This window comes from Leptonotus elevatus, chromosome 19 (genome assembly GCF_054856555.1).
Source record: "Leptonotus elevatus isolate MCC_2025b chromosome 19, RoL_Lele_1.0, whole genome shotgun sequence".
In the NCBI taxonomy this organism is placed as follows: Eukaryota; Metazoa; Chordata; class Actinopteri; order Syngnathiformes; family Syngnathidae; genus Leptonotus; species Leptonotus elevatus.
The window spans coordinates 17289276-17306348 of NC_141257.1; the positions used below are offsets into that span (position 1 = coordinate 17289276).

The following is a 17073-nucleotide window of genomic DNA, read 5'->3' on the forward strand; positions in this document are numbered from 1 at the left end:
TAATCATTTTCCAGAAGTGTGATTGAACGATAATTATCTAGAATAGTTTTTATCTTTACCAGGCTTTGGGATAAGTGTGATAATGCCTTGTTTCGTGGTAGCCGGCCAGCAACAAGTCAGAGAATGTTAGTATTTAAGGAAATACCTAAAATATAATTTCCCTGAGTGAAGACCAGAAGTGTTTGTAAAAAAAAGTTAAACCATCTGGTTCTGGAGATTTGTCTAGTTTTAAGTGCGAGGCCGCTGTGTCTAATTCTTCGTAAAGTCTCCATCTCATTTATCTCTCATGACACCATCAAGTTGAGGGGTGAAATCTTTGATTTTACTTAGAAAGGCATTAGCATCTTCTTCAGAATAAGATGTAATATATAAATTCTGGTAAAAAAAGAAAGAAAAAAGAAGTGCTTATTTCTTTGGCTATGAGTGTAGGATCAGTGCATTCTCGCCCATTTATCATTAGACATTTGATTCAGTTATATTCTTGACGTTTCTTTTCTAATCTACAGAAATATGCAGAATTTTTTTCTCCTTCCTAAATTCATTTGACCCTTGACCCTATGCTCCACAAGCTTTATGTTCATAAAAGTGATTCAATTGGGATTGTAAAGACACAAGCTTAATTTGATCATTTTCTATGAGAGTTGTGCAGCTGGTAATCAAAGGTATTTCCTTCACTAGTTTTTCCTCCGTTGAGCTATTATGTTTCTTCTTATATTTACTAAAAGATATTGAGTATTTGCAAATTTTACATTTTAAGAACTCCCATTTTTTTTAGTGTATGAGGATAAAGAGTTGTCCTGTAAAATATTTTGAATCATGTTTTCAATGTTTTTAGAATATTCATCATATTTCAAGAGGCTGGAATTCAATTTCAAATAACGTTTTTTCCTATTAGGCTCCAGTTGTTGCAAAATTATTAAGTCTGTACAGCAATGATCAGTAAGTGGGGCAGGGAATATTTCACTCCTTGTAGCTGGAATATGCATTGTGATTGTTACTAACCAGAAGTCCAGACGAGATTTTATAGTTGCATTAGGTTTGAACCCAAAAAATTGTTTGGGTAATTGTCTCGCAAAGGGTCGTGGAGGAGTAAGTTGTTACAGAACTGAACCAAATTGCTGTTAGGTTTTGAACTTGAGAATTTACTAGGCGATCTAGCCATCCACTCGTCTAAAACCATATTCCAATCACCACCTGAAATTATATTTTCTGTGGCAAAAGGATCTTTCAGTTTAATCACATTTGTACTTATTTCTTCTTGTAAGCTTTTGTTTTGCGTTGGGTTACAATAACCATAAACATTACCCAAAATTTCTGAGTAATTTTCTGAAATTAACACAGACTACGTTTACATGCAGGCAATATTCAGGTTATGCTCAGAATTTGAGTTTCTGGAACAATCGGAATAACACGTTTACATGCGCAAGTTGACATAGTAACCCCCGTATACATGGCGTTTGGAATAACCTGATGTAAGGGGGTGAAGGACGGACACCATCATGGCAGAAATAGACATAATTTCCGCTTCTATTTTTAAACGGTCAATAAAATACATTATATTCATGTCACTCACCACGCTAAATAAAGTAGTCGGTTTTTTACTCGCTCCAGAAGTGCGGTTCTTGTCGGTACATGCCAGAAGCACGGACTTATTTCGTTTGGACAAAGCAGAACAATGTGTGTGCCATCTAATGTTCCTACACGGACGTGTATTGTTGAACACTGAAAGCTGGAGATAAACATTGTTTAAGCATTACGGGTAATGTCGCGTCTGTCTCACATGAATAGTTAACGTGTCACAAACTGTGGCATTTTCGCCATAGAGGCACAATGTAACATGAAAACACAGCGGAGAAATCAATGTATTTCAGCGTGGCCCGTGTAGGATGGCACTGCGCATACAAGTCGTTACTACAAAGACCAAGATTCCTTGCGAGTGCAAATAAGCGAAGAACAGGAAAAGGAGACGAAGAAGGTTGTGAGCAATGTCCCGTTGATTCGAGGTATTCCGATTGCCTTTATATGAACCAGTATTCCGGTTATGAAAGGGGTAACCCAAGGGGCTTGTTCGGGTTTTTAGAAACTTGAATAAGAGCATATTCGGGTTATTGCGCGTGTTTACATGGCCTTTCAAAACCCGAATATTGCCAATATTCGGGTTTTAAAAGGGTTGTTGCCTGCATGTAAACGTAGTCACGTAGTGGCCATCACCACTGTAAATCGTTGTTGCAACTTTCCCTGGGCAGTCAATAAAGAGAATTGCTACACCTGCGGACCTGGTTGTACCATGCGGAAAAATCATTTTGTCAACCCCATTGAGTGGACCAGAATTTAACATCAGCATCATTCGAATGTGTTTCCTGAAGAAAAATACAATGTGGATTTTTATTTTTGCAATATAGAAATATTGCTTTTCTTTTTAAGTTGTCTCTCAGACCTCTGGTGTTAAGTAAAAATAACTTGAGATTTAGGGACATTAAAACACTATAAAGGATAAAAAAGAAAAATAATAATAAAAGTAATTAAAGAAAATCTGTTAAGTTTCCTTACTTTAGAATTAAGTGTAAATACAATCAAAATCAAAATAAACCTCAAATTTAAAAGCACTGTCCAACGTTTTGACTCAGAAATGAACACTTCTTAAATACAGGATGTTTAAACATGAACTCCTTCTCAATCTACATCTCTGGGCTTCTGTTAATGTGGGGTGGTGATTTTGTCCTCAACCTCCTCCCTTGGGGGCTTGGGGGTTGGTGGTACCGCCTTTCAAGATAGTATAAGAATGTTGTAAGTCCTCTGAATCTGTGCACTTGTGATGAGAAGCAGCCATTTGTCTGTCATTCATAAGTGACCGGAATATTCTGTAAAATAAAACCTTCGAAGGAACTGTTCACCGATCTCCAGTCTGTATTCAGAAAACCAGCATTCGCTCTACCCGAAAGACAACGAACACGCGGAAGACAAAGATGTTCTTCGAACAAAATGGTGACCCTGAACGTGATTTCGGGCTGAGGTTGGTCAGCAGACAGAACTTCTGGCACCAAAGTATTTAAAAGGTAAGAGGACACTTATCCTCCTAGTTGATCTTCTGTCTGTTGACTATACTCTGAGACCTGTTTTCACGTCATCTAATTTGTGACTTAATTGTATATGAGATCTAAGTGAACAGATATTAGTAAAGTATAAAATACAAGGTTGTTTCGTTCCATTATGGAATCCTAGAAACAAGAAGTCCTTGTTTTTGGATTTTACTAAGACATTAAATATACAAGGTGGTTTCGTTCTATTTTAGAATCCAAGAAACTGTAGAATCCTAGAAACTGAAGTCCTTGTATACGGAGTAACGTTACGAAGAAATAAGCGCATAAGAAATAACTGAGTGAAGAGAAATAAGAGAAATAAGAGAATAAGAAGTTCGAGTGGTTTTGATAAATTCTGAGTAAAACACAAGGTAGTTTCGTTCCATTATGGAATCCTAGAAATAATAAATAAAAAAGGCCTATGGGTGTGGTACAACCAGAAGACGTCAATGACATAATAAAAATATAATAAATAATAATAATAAATAAATAAGGAAATAAGTAAATAAATAAAAACAAAATTAAGGTAGGGTTTTTTACAATGTCTTCAACTGTGTGTTTGGTGATATTTATGAGAGGAATGGAAAAAAAGCTTGTGTTGGACGAGCGGCGGCTCTCGAGTTGACTGTTAAAAAAAGGGGGGGCGGGGGCTGAACTGGTGGGTTGTCTCCAGGAGGAGGGTGAGGGAGAATGATGGGAATGTTGTGGAAATGGTGCTGCGGAGCACGCAGCTACAGGCCTTTCAAATGAGGAAGTGGAAAACAGGTTGTACATTGCTCAATTACAGAATTAAGTGGCAGAGTTAAAGTGTCATGTCCAGAATCTTTCAGGTGCCCACCCGAAGCAGAGGAATCTTCCAAAGGTCCAGTTCCCAAATCTTGCAGGCACCCATGTTAGCCAAAGTTGACCCGCCCCCACTGGTAACTCTTCTATGCTTTACAAACCTTTCTCTCCCACTGATGTGAGTGTGTGTTGATGCAGAAACTTATGCCTATGCAATCTGGTGGTGCCAATTGGCTTCAAGCAGTGCAGAGAGCGGTTACGGGACAGGTGATATCCGTGTTCTTTTTATATAATTATGTCTGTTTTTATAGTTGAATATTTTAATGTAAAATTTAGGTTTTTTTTTATTAATTTTTTCTCCCTGATAATTAGGCTCTTAGGCAAGAAAATTATTTAACCTTTGTTTTTCCTCCCTGAGTGTGTCATTCCAGATCTAATATTCGCTCCAAAAGCAGATGAGGAGGCCGCGGCATTTGTTGATCGGGCCCTCACTGATTACACTCTGAAAATAGGACACGCCCCTACGGCCTCCGCCTTGCATTCACAAGTGTTCCGAGCAGCCATTTTGAAGGGCGTTCCCAAGTCTGTGGCACAGGCCATGGAGGCCAATCCAGATCTTCCCGGTGCTGAGGTTGACCGGTGGTTGTCACTTCTTAAACATCATTTAAGGAGACATGCTAAAGAAAAAGAGTCTAGGTAGACAAACACAAAAGTACAGAAACACAACTTGCTATGGTGCAGTTGCATAATTTGAAAAAGCAGGAAGAAAACACTCTTGCTGTGATCTCATCTCCCTCTGTCGATTCCGAGTGCATGATGTATCAAGCAGGTTCATTCATGGGTCAAGGTGCGCCCCCTGGGTGGCCTAACATATGCTTCAATTGTGGACGGCCTGGTCATTGGGCCCGTGATTGCAGACAGCAACATCAAGCGTCTGGGTGGAGAGGCAGAGGCCAACAAACTGCACGCCGCAGCAACAACATTCCCCTGTGCCAAACCAACAGTATCTGCCTCTATCTGGTGGACAGTTTCCACAATGATGGTGCCCTGAATCCACATGCTCAGTGACTGTTCAATGTTTTTTCAGACTCTTTTGCATTCTTTTGTGTTTGCACCTAACTGTCCAGTCAATATTTTGGGCAGAGATCTCCTCATCGCCACATGCCCTCTCATCAAATGCAGCCCTGATGGACTTATCCTGGAATTTCCGGATGATAACACCTACTGCTGCTCTGCTGCTCTGCTTCCAGTGCCACCTCCCAGTTCCCGCTTGTTGAACAACGCCCTGTGGCACGCGCCACTGCCGACATCTACTGGGCAGGAGTGGATAACACATTTTACCCACTTCCGTTTTGGAGCACCAGCTTCTGGATTGGCACCATGGACGTGAAACAACCGACAGCGATTTTGCTGGTTATCTTTTAGATTTTGTTTTCTCCCCCACATCGCTGTGGTCCATGGATCCCACTGATGTGGATCTCTGTAACGTCTCACCTGTTGTGTTTCAGATGAAACCAGGACAAATATATGTTCCCCAATACTCTGTAAAAGAGGCTGGGATGATTGGCATTTCGGAAACAATTGACGGTTTGCTCAAAGCAAGGAGTGTTGTGTGAAATTTCCGGCTCTGATTATAACACGCCTACTTTACCCGTTAAGAAGAAATATATTGGAAAGTTTCGTATGATTTATGACCTGCGAGCGATTAATACGGCCGTCTTAACTCCTACTTTTTCTGTCTCAAATTGCATCAACCCACACTTATTTCACTTGCATTGATCCTGCTAATGCAATCTTTTGCATTCCTCTTGACCCGTCTATGCAGAAGTATTTTGCATTTAGGTGGAATAATGAATGTTACTCCTACACTCGTCTTCCTCAAGGCTTTGTGTTGTCTCCTGGACTTTTCAATGATTACCTTCGACAGTTGCTGTCACCTCTCCAACTTCCTCCGGATGTTTTTTTTGTTTTTCGTTTTGTTTTTTGGTGCAGTATGTGGATAACCTCTTGCTGACAGCTCCATCTGAAACTTCTTGTCTTGAAGCCACCAGGTCTCTGCTCTTCATCTCCTTGAAACAGCATCTTTCCACTGCTGCAGCTCTTGTGATTACTGATTACAGTCGCATGTTCTATCTGGATGTTTCTGAAAAGACCAGCAGTGTTTCTGCTGCCCTTTATCAGAAGGGGGAAGGAGGAAATCTACAAGTTTGTCTGTATGCATCAACTCCACTGGAAAAATATGCACACATGTTTATGTTGCATTAAAAGAATGGTAGCGAAACGATTTCCAAACTGTAACCGGTACACCCATTAAACATCAGGATGATATTCTTAAATTGCGGGATGCTTTAATGCTCCCAACAGCGGTGGCAGTAAAAAATAAATAAATGTAAAGGTTACTCTTGAACTAATGATTTTGCAGCAGATCGAGCAGCAAAAAAGGTTCCGGGGTACCGACCTACACTCCAACTAGCTGTAAGTGAGTCTGAATGTGACAATCCACAGGAGGTGATAACAGAAACAGTTAAGCTGTGGCAGGAAAAAGTAAGTCCAGAAGAAAAAAAGTGTGTGGATGTCCAAAGGGGGACAAAAAGATGAAGCAGGTATATGGCGGAAAGAAGGTAAATGTATTCCGGGTCAGGTGGTTTCGAAGGATTTCACTGACATGATAAAACCAGTGTCAGGATACTGTCATGTTTTGGGTTCTGTTTTCCTTGTGTGTCTCCCTTGGTCTTGTTTAAGTGTGATCCTGCCCTTCCTCGTGTGATCCAATCAGTGCCCTCAGCCACTTGTGTCTTGCCCCAGGTGTGTCTTGTTGTGTCGTTAGTCTGTGTATTTAGTCTGCTGTCTCCCCTCTGTCTGTGTCGGTTCATTGTTGTTTTTCCCCCTGTGATGCTGCCCGTTTTTGCCTTGGATTTTCCCCCCATGTCATGCTGCCCGTTTTGCCTTGTTGTTTTCTCCATGTTATGTTTTTCCTTGCAATTTACATCTCGCCTTTTGTTTTGTAGAAATTAAAATCCCTTTTTTGATTGAATCTCTGCCTCCTTGCCCTGTCTCCCCGCATTTGGGTCCTCAAGCTCCCCCTTCTTGACAGAATGAACCGACCAAGATCAGACCCAGCGGGAAGCTCCCGTTGCCGACCGGCACGCCGACCGGCACGCCGTCGGTCGGCTCGAAAGCACCGTCAGCCTGCCACCCAATCCCATTCCCTCCATGTAAGTTATTTTTCTCTGACTGGTTCCACCTTGTCCTCTGTTCCCCATTCACCCGATCTCCTTAGTTCACTTAAGTCCCTGCCCTATGACACCATTTTGTCACCCCATTGTTTCATAGACACAGACTTCACCGATGATGAAGATGAAGAAGGCTGTTTTTTGGTTAATGCACTTACAGATTCCAGTTCCGATTTAGACACCGATTTGGATTTTTTCACCAGCATAAACCCTTACATGTTTTCGTCACAGTTTTCGTTTGCGGATTATTTTAACACCGGGTCATGTCACCCCCCGTCACCTCGGTCCCCGCCAAGTTCATCACTCCGGTCCCCATCTTGTGCACCTCATAGCCCCACATTACCGCCACGTCAAGACTTAGTCCCCACTTCACCTGGTTCCTTACCCAATCCCGTTTCTTCTCGTCACGTTCCTTCAGTCTCAGTATCCTCGGTTACTAGTATCCCTGCTGCTCCTCACTCCCCATGGTGGCAGGCTGATGTGGCCCCAGTTCCTGCTCTCAAGTCTACTTCAGCCACGCCACCCCAAGCCATGTTCACCCAGCTACCGCCAAGCCAAGCACCACCAAGCCAAGCCATGTCCCCGAACCACGTCCGCCGCAGCCCCAGATCCCCGAACCACGTCCGCCGCGGCCCCAGGTCCCTGAGCCACGCCTGCCGCCTGAGCCACGCCTGCCGCCGCAGCCCCAGGTCTCCGTGCCGGCTCGGCGGCAGCCCCAGGTCTCCGTGCCGGCTCGGCGGCAGCCCCAGGTCTCCGTGCCGGCTCGGCGGCAGCCCCAGGTCCCCGTGCCGGCTCCGCGGCAGCCCCAGGTCCCCGTGCCGGCTCCGCGGCAGCCCCAGGTCCCCGTGCCGGCTCCGCGGCAGCCCCAGGTCCCCGTGCCGGCTCCGCGGCAGCCCCAGGTCCCCGTGCCGGCTCCGCCGCAGCCCCAGGTTCCCGTGCCGGCTCCGCCGCAGCCCCAGGTTCCGCAGTTCCAAGTCCCCGAACCACGTCTGCCGCCGCAGTTCCAAGTCCCCGAACCACGTCTGCCGCCGCAGTTCCAAGTCCCCGAACCACGTCTGCCGCCGCAGTTCCAAGTCCCCGAACCACGTCTGCCGCCGCAGTTCCAAGTCCCCGAACCACGTCTGCCGCCGCAGTTCCAAGTCCCCGAACCACGTCTGCCGCCGCAGTTCCAAGTCCCCGAACCACGTCTGCCGCCGCAGTTCCAAGTCCCCGAACCACGTCTGCCGCCGCAGTTCCAAGTCCCCGAACCACGTCTGCCGCCGCAGTTCCAAGTCCCCGAGCCACGTCTGCCGCCGCAGATCCAAGTCCCCGAGCCACGTCTGCCGCCGCAGTTCCAAGTCCCCGAACCACGTCTGCCGCCGCAGTTCCAAGTCCCCGAACCACGTCTGCCGCCGCAGTTCCAAGTCCCCGAACCACGTCTGCCGCCGCAGTTCCAAGTCCCCGAGCCACGTCTGCCGCCGCAGATCCAAGTCCCCGAGCCACGTCTGCCGCCGCAGTTCCAAGTCCCCGAGCCAAGTCTGCCGCCTCCACGGCAGCCCCAAGACCCCGTGCCAGGTCTGCCGCCTCCACGGCAGCCCCAAGACCCCGTGCCAGGTCTGCCGCCTCCACGGCAGCCCCAAGACCCCGTGCCAGGTCTGCCGCCTCCACGGCAGCCCCAAGACCCCGTGCCAGGTCTGCCGCCTCCACGGCAGCCCCAAGACCCCGTGCCAGGTCTGCCGCCTCCACGGCAGCCCCAAGACCCCGTGCCAGGTCTGCCGCCTCCACGGCAGCCCCAAGACCCCGTGCCAGGTCTGCCGCCTCCACGGCAGCCCCAAGACCCCGTGCCACGGCAGCCTCAAGACCCCGTGCCACGGCAGCCTCAAGACCCCGTGCCACGGCAGCCTCAAGACCCCGGACATCCCCGCCTGTGCCGCTGCAGCCCCTGGCCTCCTTGCCTCGGTCGCTCTCGTGCAAAGTCTCTTCACCTCTTCCATGGCGGCTTCAAGTCCTTGAGTGTGGACAGGAGGTGCACGTTCCACTGCCGTCTTCTCCCTGTCTGGCGGCGCACGTTGTGGTCGCCCTTTGCTCCAGTGTGGCGTCCGGGGCACCCTCCGGACCGGCGCTGCCGGGCTCCCCTCGTCTGGCGTCCGGGACGCCCCCCGGACTGGCCTTGATGGGTGTGCCAGGTTCCCGCCTCCGGGCCCCTCTCCGCCCGCCCTGTTTTTGGACTTTTTTGTGTGAGGGACGTCTGGGAGCCGTCCCTTGAGGAAGGGGTTCTGTCATGTTTTGGGTTCTGTTTTCCTTGTGTGTCTTCCTTGGTCTTGTTTAAGTGTGATCCTGCCCTTTCTCGTGTGATCCAATCAGTGCCCTCAGCCACTTGTGTCTTGCCCCAGGTGTGTCTTGTTGTGTCGTTAGTCTGTGTATTTAGTCTGCTGTCTCCCCTCTGTCTGTGTCGGTTCATTGTTGTTTTTCCCCCTGTGATGCTGCCCGTTTTTGCCTTGGATTTTCCCCCCATGTCATGCTGCCCGTTTTGCCTTGTTATGTTTTTCTTTGCAATTTAGATCTCGCCTTTTGTTTTGTAGAAATTAAAATCCCTTTTTTGATTGAACCTCTGCCTCCTTGCCCTGTCTTCCCGCATTTGGGTCCTCAAGCTCCCCCTTCTTGACAGATACAGATATTTGATGGTAATAGTGGATTCCTTTTCAGGATGGCCAGAAGCATATCCCTGCAAATCTGAAACAGCAAATATCGTGGTAAAACATTTGATTAATCATTACATACCATCACGTGGGTTTCCTAGAATGTTTTTTATCAGACAATGGAACCTATTTCAAAAAACAAACATCTACAAGCAGTAGAAAAGGCATTGGGATTAAAACACATTTGGTTCAGTGTATTATCCCCAATTCCAAGGACAGGTTGAGCGAATGAATAGAAATATTAAAGAAAAATTGGCTAAAGCACTGGCCTCATCAAATTTGAATTGGCTACAAGCTCTTCCTATTGCATTAATGAATGTGTGAATGTCACTTAACTCAGCCAAAGGCTGGACTCTGTTTGAATGTCACACCAACAGACCATTTCCGGCTCCAACAGCTTCATTGGAAGAGATGCACGTTCCAGGACCTCCAGAACTTAAACAACTAACATCTACTAACTCACAGCTAACAAAAAAACAACCAGATGCTCCTTCAGAAATAAATGATTGTGAATATGTATGGTTGAAAGTGATTTAACGAAAATGGTCTGAGCCCAGGTGGACTGGACCCCACAAGGTGAAGGAGAGAACATCTTCTGCAGTTCGCCTACACGGAAAGGGGGGCACGTGGTTCCACATCTCGTCTACATGACCCGCCAGATCTGCCTCAGGCTCAGCGATCCCACCACCTGACGACGACCGAAAAACCACGTCTCCTGGTCCAGTGTCAGCTACCCCCTATTGATGACATCATTCAACAAAGGTTGAGTTCACGGTATACGGGGAGAATAATCCCGGTGACTCATCCTGGGACCAGGTAGTCTACCCTAAGGTCCTGAAGAAGATGACAGCGCCCTCTTCAGCAACCCAAGAACATCATCTCGAGATGGCTTCAAAGTGGGAACGCATCTCCATCTGTTGCTACATCACGACACTCTTTCTCATATTGACTTGGGGGCGGGGGGGGGGGGGGGGGTGCAGGGGTTGTGGGCCGGTGGGGTGCCTGGCGGGCCTGCAGTGCCCCGTCCTGCTGCGTTGGGTCGGGGGCGCGGGCCGTGTTGGGGTGGGGGGCGCTCCTGCTCCTGGGTTTGCTGTCCGGCCGGTGGCCCTGGCGGGGCCCGGGGGTCGTCCTTTGGCGCTGCCGCGGCCTGGGGGGCCCTGAGGTGTTGCGCTTGCTCTGTCCTGGCAGGGGTCGACGGCTCCCCTCTTTGGTGGAGATTTTCATGCATGCCAGATCCACCACACCAGCATCTATCGAAACTCAGACACAATCTGCTTCCTCCTCAGGTCATTGAATCGGTGGAGGCTGGTGTCTGTGGATCTCACTCGGCCTCAGTCTCTCCTTCGGTCTCCCTGATTTTTATTTTTTTTGGATTTGTCGGAATTTAGATGTTTCTGGGGTTGGGGAAGAATTCTGGTGGTTGGCCCGGTGGGTGGTGTCTGGTCGGTGCTGGATTTCACTTTCCTTTGTTTTCTTTGGTCCCCTCGGGTCTCCTGACGGCGGTGTTCGGTTTAGGTGAACGGTATGGGATTTTTTCTAATAGGTTTTTGGTGAGCTAACAAATACACGCACGCACGCACGCACGCACGCACGCACATACACATACTCACCCACATACAAAAAAAAAAATATATATATATATATATATATATATATACATTTCAAAAAAATAAAAAAAATAAAAAAGAAAGAGCAATGATGATGACATTTCCGAATGAACAATACTGAGCTCTTTAAAGAAAAAAAAGTAGAAAAAAAAAGTGAGCGAAATAGCCTTTTAACATTGGTGTGTATTGCGTCGGCTTGAGTGGAGCAATTCGCCTTTGAGTGACGGGAACCAAAAAATCTATTTCCAAAAGTTTCCCTTCAACTCGTCACCATGGCCACAATCTTTGCTCACTAGACATCAAATTCGCACATTTTGTAGTCACAAGGGTCTGCTTTCAGACAAACGCACTTTTTTGTGTCATTTAGTACCTTTATTTTCACTTTAAGCGAGGAGAAGTCTGACTTTTTCGCCTATCTTTTCCATGTTAATTTCGGCGCCTTTCTCTCTTAATTTTTTATAAAAAAAAAAATGAGAACATGCTCGCGTTCCCCAAACCCGTGCCGTTCTAACAAGCCATTTCTGGAATCTGCATCTTCAACCGTTAAGTCGTGAGAAGCTTTTGTTCGAGGTGTGCGTATCTCATGCATTTGTGTAGTGTTTACTGTTTGTATCTTATTAATGTAATGTTTAATTGTTTTTGTTTTTATGTTTGGTTTTTACTCCATGTAGTTTTCATGCAGCAATTTTTTTAAGTGCTCTAGAAATAATGTTGATTTGAGGTATTCTGTTTACATTATTAATTTGTTCAACAGAAAGTGCACTATTATTATTTTTTTTACTCTTTCTCATTTACTTCAAGCTTACTCATCAACACTCTTTTTTTGAACAAACAATAATACAACAGTATAACAGCCAGGGGGAGACAAATACACAGACTGATTTTTGAGGTATTGACCATTTGCACCGACGTCAGACAGGACGTGACTGCCCTATGACGGACGGTGGAAGGAAATGATTGTTGAATGGAAGTGGACATGACCCTTAGTGACTTAGCGACTATTATTTTACAAATTTAAAGTTATTATTGCCCATAGAGCCATGGAATCTATTACTCCAACCAAAGTTCGCCTGTCAGTCGAAGTTGCACATTTAGTCAGGACTCATAGAGCGCGATATTTACGTTGGAGATCGCTAGTTTGAAAACAGCCCCTTACCTTCTGTTGCCTGCTGTTTTTACCAAGTTAATCAAATCGCCGACCTAGCCGGAATTCACAGTGCACGACCTATATCATTATGTAGTCAATGCCGTCTCTTCTCCTTGTTCAAAAGCTTGTCGCTGGCTGAGTCTCTGGGACGAGATGCTACGCTCACACCGGGGGACAATATACCTCGTAATGCAAAGGTAAAACTTGTTAATCATGCTGACTTATTTTTACACAGTCCGTTCTATATTGAAACACTGTGATGATGTTATGTTACAATGTTTACTTGCATGGAACAAATGAATCGTAGTGGCAAGCTATGCAGTAATTTTATGAATATGACTCCGGCTCCAGAGTGGAAAACCCCAAGCACAAAAAAACGAAATCCCCCATTATTAAACAGTCAAATGCACTTAATAGTTTTGAAGAAGGTGCATTTTAAAACTAAGCTGTGTGTTCGTACAGTTGGAGTGGACGCTAACTATCTGTCTCGCGAATGTGATTTGAAACACGCAATTCGACACCTCTGTTACAATCTTTGTTAGAATGTACGTTTACTAGTAAAATGTTAGAAAATGTATCTACTAACCTCGCAAAAAATTATCGCTGCAAATCCGTGAATACTTTGTGGGCTGCCAGTCCTGTTGATTGTTGCTATCAATCGACGTCGTTCGCCTTTATTTGTAGGTATGCGATAAAAAGCAACATTTGGTTTACTCCTTTGTATGTTTGTACAACTGACCGCACAGCAAGACCATTTCATAAGATAATCAATTAGATAAAGGACTTTACGCTGTACGAGATTCAATGGTTACAATACAGGCAAGTGGCTCTTTTGCCGTCCAACGTCCCGTAGGTGGCGTTCCCATGAGGGCTATGACATCACGTGCAAAAGGTCAATACAAAGAATGGGCAAAAGTAGCAAAGGCCTGTGAGGAGGCAAGAGGGCCTGTGATCGCGAGATGCTGTGACTATCGCAAGACCTGCAGCGAGCCCTGCTGCTTAGATAGAACTAGCTCTATTTTGCTAAACCAAATCCGAATTTAACCACCATATAACTTGGCTTTTCCCTTCTCTCTTTCATATGGCAGATTTGGAATACCACCCAGCGTGGAGGACCTCGAACATTTCATCGACGGATACTTTTACAGCTGAGCGATGGAGGATCCTTCCTACGAGAAACCTTCTAAAAAGAGAAAAAAATGACTCATCGACGGACACGGATGATCTAGCTACTACGGACGTTTCGGTCAGTATGCTGGACTCCATAAACAAAAACCTAGATGTCCTCTGCCTTATCTGCGAGGACGTCAAAGAATTAAAGGTGAGTTTGGAATTCGTCGGCCAACAGGTAAGTGACCTCCAACGAGATAATGCCGAGTTACGCTCCTTACTCGCGGCTGTTTCAGCTGAGTTAAAGACAATTAAAAAGGAGAATAAAACGCTAAAAGAAATGGTTCTGGATGTCCAATCCCGTAGCATGCGGGAGAATTTAATATTCTCAGGCATATCCGAGAACACCCCTGGCAATCCAGAGGCCGAGATTAAAAAATTATGACGACATTGTTAAAACTTTCTCAGGAGATGGTAAATAATATCTATTTTCACCGTGTAAATCGGCTTGGAACCCGTATGGGCAACAAACGTCCTATTATCGCTAAATTTGAGCATTTTAAACAGAAAGAATTTGTTAAAAATAAAGGCCGGGAGCTTAAAGGGACCTCTCTTTCAGGATGAATGACCAATTCCCGAGAGAGATTATTGAGCGGCGAAAGGTACTATTTCCCATAATGAGACAAAATAGGCAGGAGGGTAAACAGACTACGATGGTCATTGATAAGCTATACATCAATGGCCAACTATTTCGGAACCCCAACTCCACTCCCTGGCTGTTATAATTGGCATTGGTGGAACAGAACTTTGTTTGATTATTAAATGTATACATTTATATGTGGTTATAAAACCTAAAATATGAATACTTGTTATGTATAAGCTATATTACAAATATAATATTAATACATAACTATATCTAAAATACATTTTAACAAAAAATCTTGCTTAGGTTACCATTTACTGGTGTATTGTATACATGTTTAATCCCCCGCCAATTTCCTTCACATCGACCCCCCTCCCCGTTTTTTCACTGTTATATTCACTTATACGTCACCTCTCATTTCACACAAATCACATAAACCACCTAACCACTTTGATTTCATCCTTTAACATGCCAATATTAACAAGTAACCTATACAGATATATACACAGGCCATAGTTTATATTGTTTGTATGCATAAATTAGTTCGCTCACAGGCAAAAAAATAAATACATTTAGACCATCTCTTAAAATTAAAAGCAGATATTTGGCTGATATAGGGCACATAACACACTTTGGGGGTGTGGGGTAGGGTGGAGACACCGTCTTCGCCCTACAACTCCCCTCCAATTTTAATGCACCCCACAACTAGTAGGGGCTGGTGTGTCGGGGTAGAGAGCCATCGGTTGGGGCAGACTGCAATATTAAGCAGTGCTGCGGTCCCCCATCTGTATCCCCGCCGCGCCACGATGCCCCCCCCCCCCCCCAAATTTTTTTAATGCACCACTGTTTTGTGGAAAACACTACTTCACCTTTTTATTTTTTATGCAGGCTCGTGAGTGGTAGGGGGCAACAATGAATACACAGAGACTTGATATACTTTTGCTAGAATAAATGTGTCTTTTATTCCCCGCATCTAGCAATCAACATTTATACTGTGCTAGGATAATCGTACGTTTTATCCGCCGCAAACAGTAATCAACACCTGCGCTTTCGCTAGAATGATTATACCTTTAATTCCCCGCAAACAGCAACAATCACAACTCTATTTGCTAGACTGGTTATACCTTTCATTCCCCGCAAACAGTCGATTTGCTAGAATGATTATACCTTTCATTCCCCGCAAACAGCAACAATCACGACTCTATTTGCTAGAATAATTATACATTTTATTCCCCGCAAACAGCAATCAATACACTACAACGTTAAGCAGCATAATATGATCATCATCAGCGCTTACCTTGACACTAGACCGGGGAGCCCACGGTCCGGGTGAAGCGAGCTGCAACAACGGCTGGGCAATCGTAAGTGTTCCACAGCTGACTCCGTCCGGACCGCGTGCCGCTCCGTTTTTTATTCATTAGCAAAAAGCTGTGAGTGTGAGAAACTGGGCTGTCCAAGCCCTCTCCCAGGCACTCTCAAAAACATGTTTGCGAAGCAGGGAAGACTGTAGTATAAACAAGGAAGACCTCCCAGGCTGATCCCGCCCTTTATTTACAAATTGTTGGGCACCTGGATTCGTACAACAGTTCAGGACAACAACATATCCTTATATAAGAGGTTTCATGAGGACATATCAAACCATGGTTATTTTTCCCTTCAACCACATACACTCACCGACACGTCTGGGAAGTATGTGGATCGGAGCGGGGGGATAACAATTTCCCTCTGCTCCATCTCACCTGCTTCCAATTTTAATGCACCACACACACACACACACTTGTATATATATATACATCTCCCCTTCCGCCCCCACCACGCGGCTGGAGGTGGGGTGGGGGCGGGTGCCCTCGCCGCTCCGCTGTCCGGCCCCTCTCCAGCACCGATGCCTGGGTACGGGGGTCCCCGGGGTTTGGGGGTCTGCCGGGTTGGGGGGGGGCAGTCTGGGGGTTTGGGAGTGGCTGGGGCTGGGTTGTGGTGAGTGGCGGGGGGGTTGTGGGGGGAGCGGGGGCTGTGGGCCGGTGGGGTGCCTGGTGGGCCTGCCGTCCCCGTTCTGATGCTTGGGGCGTGTTGGGGTGGGGGGCGCTCCGGGCTCCTGGGTTTGCTCTCCGGCCGGTGGGCCCTGCGGGGCCCGGGGGTTGTGCCTTGGCGCTGCCGTGGCCTGGGGGGCCCTGGGGGGTTGTGCTTGCTCTGTCCTGGCCTGGGTCGACGGCTCCCCTCTTTGGTGGATGTTTTCATGCATGCCAGATCCACTACATCAGCATCTACCGAAATTCAAACACAATCTGCTTCTTCATCTGGTCGTTGAATTGGTGGAGGCTGATGTCTGTGGATCTCACTCTGCTTCATCTATCCTTCTTTCTTTTCCTCAGTCTTTCCTTTGGTCTCTTGAGGTCTCCCTAATTTGTTGGAATTTAGATGTTTCTGGGATTGTTGAAAAATTCTGGTTGGTAACCCGGTGGGTAGTAGGTGATGTCTGGTCGGTGCTGGATTTCACTTTTCTTTCTTTTCTTTGATCCTTCCCCGGGTCTCCTGACAACTTCACGACTCTAGCGGGATTCTGAAGTATTCGGTTTAGGTGAACAGTATGGGATTTTTAATAGGTTTAAAGGTGAATTAATGAGTACACACTCACACGCACGCACATTCTCACGCACATACAAAAATAAAAATATATATAAAAAAAGACAGAGACAGAGAGCAATGATTATGACATGTCGAATCGGTAAGATTAGCAAATTATCAATAACTGAGCTCTCGTCACGTGCATTCAAACAGTTTATAATTTGTACAAA

General features: G+C 46.0%; 2 protein-coding genes across 2 annotated transcripts; both read left to right on the forward strand.

Moving 5' to 3' along the window:
- The first annotated feature begins 1752 nt into the window (after positions 1-1752).
- LOC147158187 (uncharacterized) lies at positions 1753-14077 on the forward strand. Its single transcript, XM_086063396.1, has 3 exons — positions 1753-2003; positions 12653-12725; positions 13617-14077. Exons 1-3 carry the CDS (start codon positions 1861-1863, stop codon positions 13713-13715), a joined length of 315 nt encoding a protein of 104 aa, XP_085919522.1. The 5' UTR covers positions 1753-1860; the 3' UTR covers positions 13716-14077.
- Positions 6956-10466, forward strand: LOC147158188 (uncharacterized). The gene is made up of 4 exons (XM_086063308.1): positions 6956-7078; positions 7197-7905; positions 9744-9759; positions 10332-10466. Exons 2-4 carry the CDS (start codon positions 7313-7315, stop codon positions 10464-10466), a joined length of 744 nt encoding a protein of 247 aa, XP_085919434.1. The 5' UTR covers positions 6956-7078; positions 7197-7312.
- Positions 14078-17073: the final 2996 nt, after the last annotated feature.

Bases quoted from the DNA above. Each gene is read 5' to 3' on its own strand.
- LOC147158187 (XM_086063396.1), top strand. From the start codon at position 1,861: ATGTATTTCAGCGTGGCCCGTGTAGGATGGCACTGCGCATACAAGTCG. The intron at 2,004-12,652 runs GTATTCCGATTG...CTTGTTCAAAAG, and splicing joins CAATGTCCCGTTGATTCGAG to CTTGTCGCTGGCTGAGTCTC. The intron at 12,726-13,616 runs GTAAAACTTGTT...TTCATATGGCAG, and splicing joins ATATACCTCGTAATGCAAAG to ATTTGGAATACCACCCAGCG.
- LOC147158188 (XM_086063308.1), top strand. From the start codon at position 7,313: ATGTTTTCGTCACAGTTTTCGTTTGCGGATTATTTTAACACCGGGTCA.